At 37.6% G+C, this 19,160-nt stretch overlaps 1 protein-coding gene across 14 annotated transcripts in view; it reads left to right on the forward strand.

The window, feature by feature from the left end:
* The window catches only part of TTLL7 (tubulin tyrosine ligase like 7), a 76,848-nt gene that overhangs the window by 19,356 nt on the left and 38,332 nt on the right, over nucleotides 1-19,160 (forward strand). For 8 of the 14 annotated variants that reach the window (XM_054834024.1, XM_054834020.1, XM_054834011.1 and 5 more), the window contains 8 exons: nucleotides 454-629; nucleotides 784-912; nucleotides 2,730-2,851; nucleotides 3,587-3,654; nucleotides 8,664-8,822; nucleotides 10,461-10,677; nucleotides 13,940-14,104; nucleotides 14,931-15,089. In XM_054834024.1, coding sequence (XP_054689999.1) covers nucleotides 605-629; nucleotides 784-912; nucleotides 2,730-2,851; nucleotides 3,587-3,654; nucleotides 8,664-8,822; nucleotides 10,461-10,677; nucleotides 13,940-14,104; nucleotides 14,931-15,089 — 1,044 coding nt within the window. In that variant the 5' untranslated portion in view covers nucleotides 454-604. Of the gene's footprint in view, nucleotides 1-272; nucleotides 339-453; nucleotides 630-783; nucleotides 913-2,729; nucleotides 2,852-3,586; nucleotides 3,655-8,663; nucleotides 8,823-10,460; nucleotides 10,678-13,939; nucleotides 14,105-14,930; nucleotides 15,090-19,160 lie in introns of all 14 variants that reach the window. The other 6 variants (XM_054834012.1, XM_054834016.1, XM_054834017.1 and 3 more) reach the window with 2 other exon arrangements.

Consider the following 19,160-nt stretch of genomic DNA (forward strand, 5'->3'; position numbering starts at 1 on the left):
AAGTGGGAAAAGATTATTAAGGTGATTTCAGTTATTTCCCATTTGGTACCTGAAAACGCATAATGCAGTGTGTCTGATTTTAAATTTTTAATTAAAATATAGTTTAAAATTGCTATAAATTTAGTGAGCTTTGTGGACATAAAAGTTTGTAGTATTGATTGAATTCAGTGTTACCTATTTTCATGCCCAAAATCTCCCACATGCAAATGAAAATAAGAAAATGAAGTAATATAAACTCATTTTGATAACACTGAAAAATTATTTTTTCCCAGAAACAAAACAATTGAACTGTAATGGATCAAGTTATCGTAAATACAAAACTTTGTTCATCTTTTAAAGTAAGCATTACCTTTGACTTGTTGTTAAAAGCATTTCCATATTTAGTTTTCTGCTGTTTATATTTTTGAGGATTTCTGTATAACAAAGTGTCTCATATTATTTTTTTTAACACAGATATCTACCCATTCCAGAATTAATATTTGCTACAACTTGAGGCTGAAATGATATGACCGGAGCTTTAAATAATTTGGCTTTGACAGCTCCATCATTTTCTGAGAACTTGAAACGGAATTTGGGTTCTGCGTCTGCACTGTCCTAGGCTATAATGCCATCCTTGCCTAATGAGGGAGGTATGCTAGTCTTGGATTTTTAATATAGCCTAAAAATTATTCAGTATGCTTGTACCTCTAAATTACATCGAAGTGAATGTTTGTATTTTTAGTTCACTTGTATATGTGATTTGGGACATAGAGATGTTGATAGCTACAATATTATTTTTCAAAGATAACCATGGAACTGCTCCTCTGACTTTGAGTTCAGAACTACCCTATCAAAGCACAATTAAAAGAAAAGTCAGAAAGAAGAAGAATGGAGTCATCACTGCAAATGTCGCTGGCACAAAATATGAAATTGGTAGGAAGCTACATATTTTGTTTTCATCCTAATAGCTATTGACGTGAATGAATTACTAACTAATAGAGGGAATTAATGGACTTTGCATCAAGCTGACAGTGAGACATTTCCAAAGGATTTTCTTTTGTAAGAAACCTTTGTTCTTTTTTCGTAACATTGAGTTGATAGCTTTGAACGCTGTGCATCTGTTACTCCCCATTTGTTACTCAGGGATGGGCCTTGAAATGCAAAAACTTAAGTAATCAAGAAGGCTGTGGAAAAACCTTCTAATTATGACTTACGTCAGCAAGTTTGCTGATGACACCAAGCTGTGTGGTGTAGTCGACAAGCTGGAGGGAAGGGATGCCATCCAGAGGGACCTTGACAGGCTGGAGAGGTGGGCCCGTACGAACTGCATGAAGTTCAACCAGGCCAAGTGCAAGGTCCTGCATGTGGGTCGGCGCAATCCTAAGCACAACTACAGGCTGGGCAGAGAACGGATTGAGAGCAGCCCTGAGGAGAAGGACTTGGGGGTATTGATTGATGAGAAGCTCAACATGAGCCGGCAGTGTGCGCTTGCAGCCCAGAAAGCCAGCCGTGTCCTGGGCTGCATCAGGAGAGGCGTGACCAGCAGGTCGAGGGAGGTGATCCTGCCCCTCTACTCCGCTCTTGTGAGACCCCACCTGGAGTACTGCGTCCAGCTCTGGGGGCCCCAGTACAGGAGAGACATGGAGCTGTTGGAGAGAGTCCAGAGGAGGGCCACGAAGCTGATCAGAGGTCTGGAGCACCTCTCCTATGAGGACAGGCTGGGAGAGTTGGGGTTGTTCAGCCTGGAGAAAAGGCAGCTCCGGGGAGATCTAATTGCGGCTTTCCAGTACCTGAAGGGGGCCTACAGGAAAGATGGAGAGGGACTGTTTATCAGGGAGTGTAGTGACAGGACAAGGGGTAATGGGTTTAAGCTGAAGGAGGGTCGATTTAGATTAGATGTTGGAAGGAAATTCTTTACTGTGAGAGTGGTGAGGCACTGGAACAGGTTGCCCAGAGAGGTTATGGATGCCCCATCCCTGGAAGTGTTTAAGGCCAGGTTGGATGAGGCTTTGGGCAACGTGGTCTAGTGGAGGGTGTCCCTGCCCACAGCAGGGGGTTGGAACTAGATGATCTTTGAGGTCCCCTCCAACCCAAACCATTCTATGATTCTATACATATGTGTTTGGAAGTTTACTTAAAGCCTTGAAAGATGAACAGTGTAAATTTAATGTTAAATACTCTAATTATTATACAGAGGTTTCTCAATAAAATCTACTAACGTTTTGTATTTTGATGCTAGGGACTGCTTCAGAAAAATCTTATCTTTCAGAACCTGAGTTATGCCTGGCACATAATCAGTCTTTTCTGGTTTTTTATATTCAAATAATGTATGCATTTGCTTTTGTAGCTACTGTACCTTGACTACGGAGGCATTCTTGTCCCCTGTCTGCAGTGACACTTAAAGTCATCACTGTTTTAAAATTAACATATGTGATAGCCAAGACTGAGTCTAAAAGCCATGCAAGTGGACTTTAGTTACTAGATGATTGTGGAATGCCCTGAATCTCTTTACAGTTCCCATCAGTGGTTGCGCTCCGATTCCAGCCTTAGTACAACGTGCTGTAACATAATGACAGGTTTGCAATAGACTGATGGAAATATTACAAGATAAATAATAGCTTGCATGCTAACATTATTCTCAGACAAAGGGTTAAATATTGGAAGTGTTAAATAGATTAATTTTCAAAATTTTAAAAATTAATTTATTTTAGAGATTCAAAATATTCCTTAAGTATGTGATTTCTCCATAGTACGTGTAGTAATACGAGAAATGGGATTTGTGAAAACACGTGATGAAGATGAAACAGCTAATCTTATATGGAGTGATTCTGCTGTGCAACAAGAAAAGATTGCTGAACTTCGGAACTATCAGGTAAGAGTGGTAGGTAGGATTTCTGACATGTTTCAGTAAACTGCTTCATTCTGAAATGTTCAGTAATGTGTCACTTTTGGTGATGTGTATGGAGAGAAAAAACCCTCACAAAACACAACCAACCAGACTGCAATAAGGCTAGACCACTACAGATTTTAAAATCCTATTCTCTTTTCCAGAGTTATTTGTTCATACCCCTTGGAATCTGGTGTTTAAGTATTTGGGGCTGTTCTTTCATGCTTTTGTCTGCCAGTTGGGTATTGTGAATGATCAGAGTTTGAAAGAAGATGCAAACCATCATTTATAAGTTGCTCATAAGCTTTTAAGCAGTAAGTTAACAAGCAGAGCTCTCTCCCCAGTTTCTGTGAATAAATAATTCTTTTTTTTTTTTTTTTTTTTTACCATTACTCTGTGATAGCATTCTTTGTTCCTAGATAGCTTTGTGAATAAGAGTATGATAGTCTCCTTTCATGTCTGTGGGGAGAATTAACTCCATCTCAGCCAGACCCAAGTCTGAAATGAAATCAATGGGCGTACTCATGTTGGTGGAGGACAATTTACACTATCTTTAGTATAGAATAGAATACCTAGTATAATGTAAGATATTATCTTAAATGATTTATATGTAACACTAATTATGTTTGTCTGAGCTTGCAATTGAATGTTTCAAATGTGTTAGGTATGCCAGTAAAACTGAAAAGTAACAACTAATTTTCTTGTTTTCTCCTTCCTCAGAGAATCAACCATTTTCCGGGAATGGGAGAGATCTGCAGAAAGGATTTTCTGGCAAGAAATATGACTAAGTAATCCTAATTTTTTTTTAATATTAAGAAGTTTTTCAGCCATGGTATTTAATGCAGTACAATACTCAATTATTGTAAGATTTGTTTATTTTTACTAAGAGGCTATGGGACAACCAAGACTAATTTCCAAAGTTCCTTAATAACTTTGGTTTTGGTCCTGGATCTGTAGCATCTGAGCGGGCTACTGTATCTCTGCAGTTGACTTCGGTGGAAAACAATGTGGGTTCAGTTCTCTGTTTATGCATTGCAGAATATAGGAGAGAGCCTTAAATTATTGTGTAATACAGTTAATGCATGATACACCCAGGCATATATCATGTAATGGTAGAACAGGAAAAATAACTAGTATGTGGATGGATATTATTTGTTTAAAATAATTAATGAATTTATTTTTGTGTATATCAAATTTAAAAAATGTGAAGCATCTTACTGTTTATATAAGAAATAAGTCAGAGAGGCTCCTTTGTCTCAATTTTAAATTCTCCTCACTCTAGTATAATAACTGGGTTCTGAGCAATATCCTTGCTGAGAATCTGTGAGTATCACCTGTTGGAAAATAATACTAAATAATGATTCAACAGCCTGGTAATACGGAAAAGTTTAGGGAGAAATGTGTGTGGATATTTTGATTCTTCTAATCTAAATTAATTAAAGAGCAATTATTAATAGAGTTAATCTTTTGGCCTCCAATGTTACCTACATTGTGTTTCTTGTTACCAGAACAGAATTTGTTTTCAATGTAATTAATGTGATATCTCCTCCCCTCCCCACTCTCACTCTCCTTTTCTGTTTTGTAACTACAATGCATAGTGTGTAGAATGTACACAACTATAATGATGCAAATATTACATGCATTGCTATGGCATCTCCATGTCCTGCGTGTGGGCCAGAACTCCCTTGCATCAATGCGTGCTGGACAAGTGCTTTTCACTGCCCCTTCCAGAACTAAACTCTAAGTAAAAACAGAGAGATAGCACGCGGAGGCAAACTGCTGTTTGCAGAGGTCTTGGAAACAGTGAATGACATTGATCAGCTTGGTAGGCAGTGGTATCCATGTGTATTGCTACAGTTCTGTGATTTCAAAATATATGCAAAATGGGCAAAAGGCTCATGTTATTGTGCACATGTTGTTTTCAAATACAGTCTGGTTATACCTCTCTCAACCTACTGAATTCTGAGTTTGAAACACAGCTTAAAGGTACTCAATGCGGAGATTGCACATATTATAGATAAGATGGGAATAATTTCCCTGATATGATAACTCTGGGTCAAACATATCTATGTTGTGACTTCACTTAATATCAGTGATATAGCAGGGTTTTAATCAGTCTGTTTTTCACAGTACTAGCCTCACAATTAAATACTTAGTATTCATACTTTATAAAAATCAAAATGATATGCCTTGAGACTGCTTGTGAAACAGAGATAGGTATGTGAAAACACAAGTCAGTTGGGATCCATGGTTGGACAGGCTTTTGTCTGTAGAGTGGAGGATTTTGTTCCATACAGCTGCTATTCTGTCTTAAAATGTATTTGAACAAGATAGTGCAGAAACACTAATTGTGTTCTCTTGCTTTTCTGCTGCATGCAGTCTTTTCTGTTCCTGATAGTGACTTGTACAGAATAGCTGTGGGGTTTGTACTGTTCATGAAGCAACTGCTGAGAGTTGGTGGAGAGTAGTCAAGTGTTTATTCTTCTTTTTCTTTTACTTGTATCTTAGTTGTTATACTGATCTCACCCTTACATTTTATGCAAGCTGTTGGAAATGGAGCAAAAGAACAGATCTACTGGACTCTAAGAAGCAAATGCTATTCAGGAGGAATTCCTCTTACAGCCAATATCCAGGCTCTCTGGATCACAGGACAATGTGGTTTTCGCAGGTAGAAGGGTGGAAGGGAGCGGTATAATATGTAGTGTGCGTAACATGAAAGAAGACACCCCAGCACAGAAAGTGTAGGGACACAGAGTAATGGAATAGATAGAAGCAGGAATGTAATTAAGAACAAAAGAAGGCATGAGTATCGTTTTCAAGGGGAATAATCGGAACTCAGAAAAGAAAAAAATAGAGGTGCCATTGTAGGGCCAGCTAGATCTTAATTTCTGTAAGTGGTCTCTTAGATGAGATCTCCTCATGTGAAGGATAAGTGTGGTTACAGAATGAATACAATAACTGGGGGAGAAGGTGTACAGGATGAATGGGAAGGGGAACAGACCCATGTATGACATGGTCTTTTTTGCAGCACCTTTGTTCTTTAAACAGTTTGTGAACTGATCATGAACCAAGAATTGTTCTCATCCTGCATCTACCTGCTAACCTCCTTTCATACTTGAAAGGTCAGAGGATCTTGAAACCTAGGCAGTGGAACCTGCTTTATTAGGCTGGCAAGTCTTGTCTTTAGTAACCTATGTTTTGTTCAACACCTTTGATTCTTTTGCACAGAAAGCACTCTGAGAAACAAGAGCACAGTCTGACCACATCCATGAGCTAAAATAGCACTCAGAAGAACAATAACATTCTGTTTAATTCTCAGACCTCCTGGTAAGGACTGCAAAGGCTAAAGGATAGAGCAGCACAGTGCAGAAGTGGTTACCCACAGTAGTGGATAGCAGATGTGCTGAAAAATAGGGCTATTGTAATGGAATAGGTCTTGATTCCACAAGCTGCTTGATGATGTTCCTAAGCCATTTCTGAATAGGGCCAAGCAGGGAAAGAACAGAGCTGAATTCTTTCGTTGAAAGTTTTAGTGAGCCCCAGAACTTGTAAACACTGGTTAAGTATTCTGCTTCATATTATTGAGTGTTTGTAGTCTACCCAGTTATGCGTAAAATAGAAAAAGGCATACAGAACTGATGTACATGCAGTCACAAAATAATATTAATACCATGAAGCTATATTCATTGAGTAGGGAGTATGTGTATTGAAGCCTGTGAGTAAGATAGCAAGTATCTATCATGTAGCACTTCAGAATGCATATGATAAGTAATTTGGAGAGGGATGGAAACTAACACAGAAATTGTTTTTTGCTTAAAAATAGAATAATTTTTGCCTAGATAAGCTATTCAGTTAGCAAGGTAATAACATTTGTAAATATATAGCAGATGGAGACTAGTTTAAAAATGTGCATGAATCATGACTTACAATGTCTGTCTATGTTTTTTAAAACTTTTTCTGAATATTTGGTGGCTTTCATCAAACCAGATTTGTAAAAATAATGGTTACAATGAAGCTGCAGAAGCACTCAACCTCATGCAGTACTTCAAGACTACTATAGCTATTGTGGTTTGTGCAGAGTGTTTGTTGGGTAGTTGGCTAAACAATTTGGTGACAGTGTATCTATTATACCAGCAGGGCTTGGCTGCAGTCCTAGCCTTACAGATGTGGTTGGCAGCTCTTGTTTTTTCCATTAGTATTTGAGTCACTTAAAGAGAAAGTGTCTTATGGTGCATCAGGAGTAGTATGTAGGCTCATAGTAGAAAGGAAAATTGAAATTACATTGTAAGTCTCTCTTACATTTAAGTTATCCTGGTGCTATTAGTTTCCATTACAAAAGTAGAATTATACCTAAATTTGTAATTTAATTAAAAAGTATTAAAATTCATCATAGTGCCTTTTTTTCCCCCCAAAGTTGGGAAACTTCCTATGTCAATTAATTTCTTTTAAAACATCCAATCATTTTCTGCTGGTCTGTGAATAAACCTATGTTACAGAGTAGTTTTGAGTTACCTGAACTAATTTCATATGAGGTTGTGTATGAAGTTTCAGGTATTCTGAGTACCAGAAACAAGCTAACTGCACCAGCATTTAACTCAGCAAAGACTCAATTTCCTCTGCTGGGAGCTATGGTACGCTAGTCTGCATAGTACCACTGAGTCCACCTTGCTCCTGTAACGTGGCTGTTAACCAGTATTAAAGCTACTTTGTTTAAAGCTAACCCCTATGTATTTAGCCCATACTGCCAGGCTGGTGTGTATATGCTTCCTATCTGCCAGATACACAGCTTTGGGTGATGGAAACTTCTACTAACTGAATTCTATACTCTTTTTGCTCTTTTATTAATCTTTTCTGCATTAATAGAATGAGATATGCTTACTACCTCAGCTGCCACAGCTATTATAGTAGGGAGATCAGGACCTTGCTGCATCCTTTAACCAGATTCAGTTTGAGGTTGTTTGCTATGATGTCTTCACCTTATTCTTGTTTTAGTTCTTCTGTTTTTCCCTCCCTTGTCTTGCTTTGCATTTCTTTGCTTTCTTTTGGCTAAGTAAGGTGCTCAGAGAATCTTAATCACAGTATGCTAGTACCAAACACAAATCCAAGCTTGTGTGTTTTGCCCTATATTGGAGGGGCATCACTGGTTGCTTGGCCTGTATCAAAGTATATTTACTACAATTCCTTACTTCTGAAATTCCTTCAAAAGACTAGAAAGAAACAAAAACATCTTCTTAAATTGGTTCAATTTTAATTTTAAATTCAATCTTTGTTAATAATATTTTTTGCATTCCAAATATCCCAGGTCCTCTGTTTTTTGTGTGTGTTGATCCTCATACATCCCCAAATACATACCAATATGAAAATTAAGATACTTGCCAAATATCCGCAATCCTTCCTAAGGGGGTGGGGAGGTGGAGGAGCATGGGAAGGAATCCAGGAGTCTATTAGGTAGGGAAAGATCTATAATCACATGGTCTATTGTAAGTTTAGTATTTCCAAGAATAGGAATAGCATTAAATCATCTGAATAACTGAACAAAAGTATAACAGGAGTGAGATGGCTGCCAGTAACATAATAAGCAAAAGGGCACAAGATAGTCTGCTTTTGTTGTTCTTAAAGTATGCACATGAATATGTTATAGAGCTCTAACTATTCTTAAACAACTGCAGTTTACTTTCATATTACAGCATTTTGCTAAAAAGGTTTCTTTGTCAAATTATTGTAAATGCTTTTTAATCCTGAGGATTGGTATGTTAAAGTAGTTAAAAGATTTTAACTCAATTACACTTTTTTGCAGAATGATTAAGAGCCAGCCTCAGGAGTATAGTTTTATTCCTCGAACATGGATCTTCCCTGCAGAATACACACAGTTTCAGAACTATGTGAAAGAGCTGAAGAAGAAACGTAGACAGAAAACTTTCATAGTCAAACCAGCTAATGGTGCAATGGGACATGGGTAAGTTGTGTGTTAACTTCAGTCATCTTACCCATTAAAGGTGAAATCCAGTGCTACTTACAACATTAACAGAAGCTGTGTATTAGAAGTTTGTAGTTCAAGTTGTATGATCAGTATAAGAAAGTTCATGTATTGGATGAAGGCTTAACAGGCAGAAACAGCTAAAACATAGAGCTAAATGGAAGTGGTATTTTAATGTTCTGAATGTGGGATAATTAGAGAATGCATTTTCTGATGAGGCTTAAATAATTCTTAACATCAGGATTATTTTTATTGTGAATTTATCTAAAGAATATATTTATTAATCTATTGTGCCTAGGTTTATGTGGTGAGATTGTATTGGGCATAAATGATGGGGTTTCAGTGGTTGGGGGCTGTAGAGGTGTCACGTGTGGGAGAGGGTCAGGATCTTCCCCCGCTCTGAAACCCACCCAACCACCCTGTTGCGTGCCAAAACTGCAGCCAGTCAGAGAAGCACAAACATGTTTAAGAGCAGCAGCCACAAAGTTTGGGAGAAACAGAAGAGATGCTGTTTAGGATGCAGCTGGAGGTGCTCTCTTGGAAGGAGGTGACACCTATCTCAGGGGAGGGACACCTCTGAAGAGACTGCGACCTGCAATTGAGTTGAAATGGTTTTACCTGTGACAGGGCTACACAGTAAAAAACAATAAGCTAAATATTGCAATTTCATTCTTAACTCCGTTCTCATTTTTAGATATTTCAATTTTAGCTTTTATTGCTTTTAATATCAATTTGGATTATACAGTGTAGTAAAACTCTTAGTTATTAAAAATATATTGGAATTACTGTAAAAGTAGAGCCCCCAAGTGTTTCAATTTCCTTATTTTTCAGTCCTCTTGATAAGGGCAAAGATAAGCTGAAGGGAAAGGTAGCAGCATAATTCAGAAAAATGACTGGAAAGTACTTCAGTATTTTAGGAGTATTCGGCACCAGAACACTGAAATGTGTCACAAATAACAAAGGGTAAGATTAAGGCAGCAAAGGTATGGGAATTCAAGGTTTTATAATAGAAAACTGTAATATTAGCTATTACAGTTATTTAAAAGTCTGTATAGTTAGGGACTGCCAGTTTATAATCTGTATATAAACTTTTTCATTCTGATGTGGGGAAACTGGAATGCAGAACTACTGAGCTTAAATTACGCCATCCTTAGTTGTAACAACCAGCGTCCTGCTCTGCAAACATCATCACTAAGTCAGCTTAGCACTGAAAGTTCTTTGCAACCTGTACCTTGGGCAGAAGTTGTGACAAAGAAAGACTGCAAGCCTATTTTTAGAGCTGCATGGGGAGGAATAATCACAGAAGCTGGAGATTGGTCGTTCTGTCAAACAATTTCTAAGTGCAGAGGGGATCCATTATTACAAATTGTTGCATCAAAGGAAGCAGAAAGTTATTTTGAAATGGCTCATTGCCTTTTTTCATTCAGTGAAGCACCATAAAGGACAGGAAACCAAAAGCCATGTAAGTGAATGGCACTTTACCCTACAAATTAAATATGTAAGTCTCTTTCTCCAGGTAGACTTTAGCCTGACTACCTGGCTGGGTGACCATTAAAATCTATTTCGAGGAGTAATGTCAAATTTCCATGTTTTTAAAGTAACTTTTGTTTTTACCAGGATCTCTTTAATAAGAAATGGAGAAAAGTTACAAGCTCAGGATCACTTGATTGTTCAGGAATATCTTGACAAACCCTTTCTTATGGAAGGCTACAAGTTTGATTTACGTGTGTATATTCTTGTAACCTCCTGTGATCCATTAAAAGTATTTTTATATCATGATGGACTGGTGAGAATGGGTACAGAAAAGTATCATCCCCCCAGTGACTCAAATTTGGTAAGTTGGAGTTCATTCCAATTTATTGCTTATGGATGTAGATTTTTACCTGTGTAGTGTTTGGAGGAGGTAAAGTAAAATGAGTTGTGACATGTGATTTAATTTGGTAATCATCTGGCTGAACTTTTGCATTATCACTGAAGAGAAAAAATTAAAGATATTTAACTCACGGTTTTCTATCAAAATTACAAGTACAGCCATATTATTGCTTATGTATAAAAAGTTTATATGACTTTGTATATATGCTAAAGAGTTTAAATATTTCCTAAAAGAAAGCAAAAGGTGTCAATTATTGACATTCAACCCAGAAAAAACGAAGTAAAGAAAATCACAAGAACAGTTACATTGCTTTTATATTTCTCTGAGACTCATTTGGGGTGGCGTGGTGGGGAGGATAGGGTTTATCTCCTACTAGATCAATGTTTAACATCCATGAAGTTTAGAGCTTCTGCTGAGGATCCTGCAATGTTTCAGCCATTGTGTTGGGAACCTATGCAGAAAACGGAGAAGGAGCGATACAGAGCCCATGCATGAGAGGGGTCAGGGAATGCAGTCTGTGGAGGTGAGGGAATCTGCTGTTTGTCAGTGACTGCTTCAGCAGGGAAAGGAGTACGTACTTGACAACTTTAGGATGATACAACAGGGCTGCCTGTAAACTTGCAGAGAACCAACAAGTGGTAAGGGATACACTAAAGCTTTTGGACACTTTAATCCTCCTGTTCACCATATAGTGTCTTCTGTTGAGAGGTGTCACCCCTCTCTTCTGGCACAGACCAAAATACAGATGTCTGTTAAGAAAGAAGTAGATTTGAAGCACTGGGAAGCATCAGTAGATTTGAGATTCTTATACCTCACTCTGTACTCTGTTGCTACTGTATCTTTCCTTTTCCATACTGTACACTTTTAGAGCTGCTTCAGTGTAAGTATGCAATAGGCAACATGCAGAGAGCCTTTTTCTCTACTTACCACTTAAAATTGTGACTGTCTCTTAGTGTTCCTTTGAAGAATGCAAGTATAATTTGGAGCCCGGTACAAATGGTATATATGGAAGAGTTCCAATATTATATAGAATCATAGAATGGTTTGGGTTGGAAGGGACTTCAACGATCATCTAGTTCCAAACTGCATGCTATGCCCAAAGCCCCATCCAACCTGGCCTTGAACACTTCCAGGGATGGGGCATCCACAACTTCTCTGGGCAGCCTGTTCCAGTGCCTCACCACCCTCCCAGTGAAGAATTTTTTCCTTATATCTAATCTAAATCTACCTTCCTTCAGCTTCAAACCATTCTCCCTTGTCTTATTGCTCCATGCCCTTGTAAACAGTCCCTCTCCAGCTTTCCTGTAGGCCCCTTTAGATACTGGAGGGCTGCTCTAAGGTCTCCCTGGAGCCTTCTCCAATCTGAACAAGTCCAACTCTCTCAGCCTGTCTTCATAGGAGAGGTGCTCCAGCCCTCTGATCAGCTTCATGGCCCTCCTCTGGACTTGCTTCAACAGCTCCGTGTCCTTCTCAAGTTGGGGGCTCCAGAACCAGACATAGTACTCCAGGGGGGGTCTCGCAAGAGCGGAGTAGAAGGGTACAATCACCTGCCTTGGTCTGCTGGTCACACTTCTTTTGATGGAGCCCAGGACACGGTCGGCTTTCTGGGCTGCAAGTGCACATTGCTGGGTCATGTTGAGCTTCTCATCAGCCAACACCCCCAAGTCCTTCTCTTCAGGGCCACTCTCACTTCATTCTCCACCCAGCCTGTAGTTGTGCTTGGGATTGCCCCGACCCACATGCAGGACCTTGCACTTGGCCTTGTTAAACTAACAACTATATTTGGAATAGTTTGCTTGTAATATTTTTTTATTGTTACTGATCTCAGCATTAGCAGCACTGAAATGTGCTCTGAGCAGATAAACAGAACAGGCAGTTGTTTCTGTGTTCTCGCGACTGTTTGTGTTGTAGTTTGTCTATTGTATGAAATAACCTGGCTTATCGCTGGATGACATTGTTCCACCGTGACATTGTTCCAATAACTTTAGACTAAAGATTAGTTCAGATGTTTAACAAATGTCCTAAAAACACTTTCATTTTTTTGTAGTCTGAAAAATAATTGCCTTTGAAATAATTTGAATTTCATGGAAAGTTGACATTTATAATGACTCAAAAACAATAGACATCAGAATGATTCTCAAAGCAGTAATTGGAAGCCATGGGAGAAATTAATTACTTGTAGTACTAATACAATATATTGTTAACTAACTGGTAATTAAGTTGATTTGGTTTTGTTAATTTCATTAAGATTTTTTAAATGTACGTGCAGTGAGATAAATGACAGCAGAAGGCTTGTGTTATCTATTGGCTATCTTATCAAAAAGGAATTGGAACAGAAGGCTTATAATCAGCTTAGAACATCAGCTACACTCAAGAAAGGAATCAAACATGACAGAGAACTGTCACTGTGATGAGGACAGTCATCATGGTAGTGCAGGTGGAAAGCCGAATTTAATACCTGTACTGGGAGATAATGTAAACACATAAATCATGATTTATAAATTGGCCTTTGAAAAGTAATAGATTTTTTTTTATATGCAACTGATAACATGGATCCTTTGTTGGTGATGTTTTGCTCCATAAAGGAACTGTAGCACTTGCTCATTTATGTAATGTATATCTTGAAATTTACCTCCCTCTGATGTATTGCTACTAGCCAGTCAAAAATGAGCAATTTTGGCAGATATCAGCATGGCAGATGAGTTTATATGTAAAAAATATTTTAAAGTATCTCTATCATGAGAACATTTCTCATAAATAAACTACAGTGAAAGCTGAAATGTGGGATTGTCTATGAAACAGATGCCAGAGTGTTTTGTAGCACTTCAAAATACCATCTTTATTGTTTGCTTCTTGTGGAATGTAATCATTCTGTAAGTTATGCTAACTGCTTTTCACTTTTTTAGGTAGTTGTTTACATACAGACCTGTAAAAATGGCAGATATATTTATATTGCCTAACCAGATGTTGAGTGCTAGATGGGTTGACTGCAACTGGCTGAAATACGAGCACAGGTTTTGTTGTAAGAAGGCTAGAACATGCAGTAGATGAAGTCTCCGAGAATCAGAAACACTAAATCTGCACATAGTGCTATTTGGAAATATGAACTGTTTGCATATGTCATTATTGATTTAACATATTTTTTTCCTTTTAATTATTTTGAATTGACCATTGTAGAATTGTATTTAAGGGGCTTTTTTATGTCTCTTCTCCCTTTTTTTAGAGTCAATTGTATATGCATCTGACTAACTACTCTGTCAATAAACACAACGAACACTTTGAACGGGATGAAACAGAAGACAAAGGAAGCAAACGCTCCATAAAATGGTTTACTGAGTTTCTAGAAACAAATAATCTCGATGTCTCCAAATTCTGGAGTGATATTTCAGTAAGATAAAACTAATACGCTTTTCTTTATTTTGTGTATGTATATTCTTAGAAAATTAATTGCTTCTGCCATCTGCTTTACTGGAATCCAGAATGATTTTTGAACCTTTATTAATCCAATTTCTCACCAATGCATGCCACAAAGGACATAGTATAAATTATGATTATGTTTTTTAAAAGGCTGAATTCAGAGTTTCTTTAAAATTTTAATGTTAAACTTTTTCTGAGGGACAAAAGCCCTTTCAAACAGTTATTCACATAAGTAATATGATACAAAGGAACCATCTCATTTAAATTCTTGGAGACTGTTCTAGAGTATAAAGTGAATTTTATGTGTGAATATTTACAAAATTGTCATCAGCATTGCATATATCTGTGGACTGGAACCTGTGCCCTTGAAGTCAGTTGTTATGTTACAGGTGTCTTTAGGTGAGGAATAGGCCTAAGACTGTTAGAGCTTAGGCATCATCTGTACATGTGATTCTGAGAAGATATTTTGAAAATTTATCCTGCAGAATGAAATGGATGAAGATTGGCTGCACTATACTTTGTTCCCAATATACTTTTAGCATTTAAGTTATTGCATATCTAAAAGTACATACGTACAATGGAAAGTATAACAATATACTTTAGAGCTGTATATAAAAAGAAATCTGTTACTCCATGGAAATAGTTTGTTTATTATAGACCATTTATTTGGTATTTTAAATATTTTTTTTTAGTAGATACTTTAATGAAATTTTAGAGGTTAAAGTATGAAGCACATTAGTTCAATATATACTGGTGTCTTCTCTCCTGATGAATTTTTCTGAAAAAAATCCCTACAGGAGTTAGTAGTGAAGACTCTCATAGTTGCAGAGCCACATGTTCTTCATGCTTATCGCATGTGCAGGCCAGGGCAAGCACCAGGAAGTGACAGTGTCTGCTTTGAAGTCCTGGGATTTGATATTCTGCTGGACAGAAAACTAAAACCATGGCTCCTAGAGGTAAACCTCTTTAAACAAATGTAAAGTAAATTTTAAGAGTAAAGTTAACTAAGCCCCAGCTGAATCCATATCTATGTAAGAGAACTTCCAAAGAAAATATGTGCATTGCAGGAGGTACTGTTTTTGAGTACATAGTGCTTTTTTTCCAGCATCCATATGGAAACACTGCCTTGCAGTGATTCTTGGAGACTCAGGTAAAGGTAATTCTCTTCCTGAAGGACTGTTGCATTTCAGATGTTTTTGAAAGTTTTAATGAGAAGTGTGATTTTAATCCAGTTGTTATTGTACCGGAAGGACCTTGTTTATAGCAACTGGGTGCTACATAGGTTTCCTTCATGAGTATGGCTCTGTATATGGCTCTGGCAACTTTTGCGAATATGTAGTCTTAATTTTTTTTTTTTTTGGGGGGGGTGGGGGGAGGGATATGTGTTCTTTTCCTCTCCTGTTTTTAAAAGCACCCAAATAAATAGTGGAAACTATTAAGTATACATGAAATGCTGTCAAACAATTGGCATGAATGGACTGGAAGAAACATTTTCCCTCTGACATGTTACTGGTACAGCTAAGCTTACGTGGTGCTTGAACACATTTTAGAACCAGGAATGTTTGAGGTTTGTCTCTTTAATTACACTATTAATAACATATACATGGAGTTCACTTGTCTTTTTTTTCAGATTGTCTTATATCATTTTGTTAACTGGGTGGGAGGCTGTACAGCTGGAGGAAAAAAGCAAAATGTATTAAAAATCTGTCTATTGACAATAAATCATGAATACGATTTGGCTACTGATGAGCAGAATGTACACAATTAATTTACTGAATTATAACCTTGTTCTGAGGCCATTAATACTGTCAACAGTTGTATTGTCGTGCTTATTTCTCTCAGGGGTTCGGTATAATTTTAATTAGAAAAATATAAATTCCTTCACTGTTGCCTTGCAGACATAGGCATATTTGCTGGCTTTGATGTGCTAGCCAAAAGCAGTACATGACATGAACTTAGTCTGTACTACATTGACATCTTTTCTTTTTGTTGAGCAAAGCCTAATATCTCTTTGATTTAGCTCTACACTTCCAGATTATCATCTCTAGATTGCCTGTAGTTTGCAGTATGTAGTTTAAGTACAAACCGAAGTTGGTCTGTGTATGCATTTCATCCAGCCTTGTAGCAAATGGTGACAGAGCTCTTCTATGAGAGATGGTGAATCAACCTGTGTAGTGAATCCATTCTGAAGGACACCCCTGTATTTCCTTGGATGTTTACATGCAGTATGGAGATTTTAGGGGGGTTGATTCGCTATTTATGATAATGGCACTCAGAGGAGAATCATACTATCCCAGATTCCTTGTTTGTGAGGGAGGGATTTCCTAAGGTAGTAAATGCTGCTCTGGTATTTTAGGTTGCTGAAGAATACTTCGGGACTTGGAGTTGTGCACCTGGTTATTTATTTTTTTTAAATACAGAAGTCTAATTATTTCCTTTTCTGCTTTTGGTGATACAGATATCCTTCAACTTATTTTGCCAGACATTGAACTAAACTAACAGAAATTTCAAAATTTGAGACTCAGTAATTCAGTTTCTATACTCATCCGTTAATTTTTACTGTGCTTGTTCATGTTTTTCGCAGCACTCAGAAAAAACACACAGTATGGGTATGTATGCACACTGTATGTATACTATATGTAGTGAAGATCAAATATGCAGTGTATATATATACGCACTATACATAATATATATACAGTGTGTGTATATGTATATATCTAATTTTTTTTTTTCCCTAAACCAGTTCTGACTTCTTCCCTAGCTTTACACTCTTATCTTTTTCCACCCTTTTCCTCTTGCCAACTCCCCCATAGGGAAGTGAATCATTCTTTCTAACAGTGGTAACAAGTACTAATCACAAAGCCCTGAATGTTCCAAGTGTTATTGTAAAATTGCCAAAATAGGATTAGGATGGTAAACCTAGTTTCATATTTCCATAGCTCATGTAGCTTTTCTGTTATAAAGATAGCTTAATAAACTATTTTAAGAAATAAACTGTACAACATTATGACTCTGCTTTCCTGAGATGACTTTTGTTTATATTGCCGTGATGCGATTATAGCTCTCCTGCTCCTTAATGCTACTGAACTTCCGGAACCTTCTACCGAAGTGAGAGCAGTGGGAAATGCATGATTGCCATCTTGTGGCACCAAATGTTTCTGGCAAGCATCTGTGCAGTCCCAGCAGCATCCATCTTTTCTGAGTAGCAACAACTACCTGTGTCTCCCTTCTGTTCCCAGAAAATCCAGTTTTACTCTTTTTGACCAAGATTTCCCAGCTAGGTTAATTTATGTGCACAGGAAAATGATACAGTTGAAATTCTTGGATGGACTCCAGCCTTATTCAACTTCATTATATCCAGTTGGGATAACAAAGTTGTGATCCTTGGAGAAAAAGATCACATTTTAATATCTGCCTTAAGTACAGGGTACCCAACTTCCTTTGTGATTTATGAGGGTGAGAGAAACTCCCCTTATATACAGATCCACAAATTTATTATTTAGTGTAACTGAACTAGCAAAATCTGTTCAAAACTTGGTTATCTGTCCAGTTAAAAGGACTTTGGACCTCTTAGGCCAAAGTATCCAATTATTGCTAATTCCTATGAATAAAGTAGTTAAAGCTCACACACACAAGCTTTCTGGTACCTATTCCTTTCTCTTGTGTTACACTTACCCTGCAGTGCCTCTGGAGATCCAAAGGCCAACAAGGGGCAGGAGAGGTCTACTTCTCCAAGAAAAGATGGGTAGGTGGTTACAGCAAGTTGTCAGCGTCTTGTGTTCTTCACGAGGAAAAATACAGTGTTGATGGCAAAGTTTTCTACTTCTTTGTTCTTAGCTTCACTTAGGGTCGTTTTTATTCATTTGCTGCCTCTGTCTGCTTACTGGCTGTTCATTCGCTGATCAGCAATTTTGCGTTGTCTCCAAGTTTTACCGTAAGTGGTTTGTTTTACATTTCCTGGATTCTACTCTGTTTTCTCTTTGTTATCCCTAAACCCAGTGTTATCTAGTTCACAAGGTTGCATTCCTATGGCGAATCCTACTTGGCCACTGTAAGCCGTGTATGTCTCAGAGTCTCTGGACTTTCAAGGCCTTCCCTATCATCATTTGCTTATACTTTTGGGGCCCCTTACACAGTCCTGTTTTTGTCAACAAGCTTTAAGAAGTGCCTTCCTGATAAAAATACTGATATATACTGATAGTCATGTGTATGTCCTGGTTCTCAGGTCACTGAAATCTAAATAATCATGTCTCAGCAGACAGATACAATGCTTTGGTAACCAGTGATTATGAATACCATTGTGACAGTATAACTGGTATGTTATCAAGATTACAACGCTGCTGTCTTACGGATTAGTCAGCAACTGTACTTCTTGTCTGGAAACAAGGGATAGCCACATGAAAAATAAGGGACAGAACTTTCTTTTAAGGGATATTTTAAGGGAAAAACAATTTTCTTAACATAGTATTTTTGCCCAAGACTTCTCAAGATTTCTCACCCATGATCACATTTGACAAAGCAAGACACTTCATTCCATACAGCCAGTATTTAGCCCCTTACATAAGTAAAATTACATGCAGATATCAAACAGATGAATATATAGGGTAATAGTATTTCCATTTCTTGTACTACTTAGACTACAGCCATGAGGAAATAAATTTCAAATGTATCTCATTGCATTCCATTGGTACTTGAATTGTTCCTGTGATGCCATTTTTCATAAAGCTGCTACATAAATGTAATTTCTTTTTTTTTTTTTTTTTTTGAGATCAAGTTCTGTATCTCAGTCACCAACATGGCTTGTGGAAAATGACCAATCTTAGGCAAAATATACCAGATTCAGTCACAGTTTATCTCTCTCAATGTGTTGGGCATGAGTCAACAATGTGTACTTACAGTGATGTTGGCTAATTGGCCCCACAGGTTGATGGCAATGATTTATTTGGCACCTGTGAGGCCACATCTGGAATATTCTCTCCATTTTTATCCCCCAGCGTAAGGGAGAGACATTGACGAACTGGAGTGAG

This window comes from Grus americana, chromosome 8 (assembly GCF_028858705.1).
Source record: "Grus americana isolate bGruAme1 chromosome 8, bGruAme1.mat, whole genome shotgun sequence".
Lineage (NCBI taxonomy): Eukaryota > Metazoa > Chordata > Aves > Gruiformes > Gruidae > Grus > Grus americana.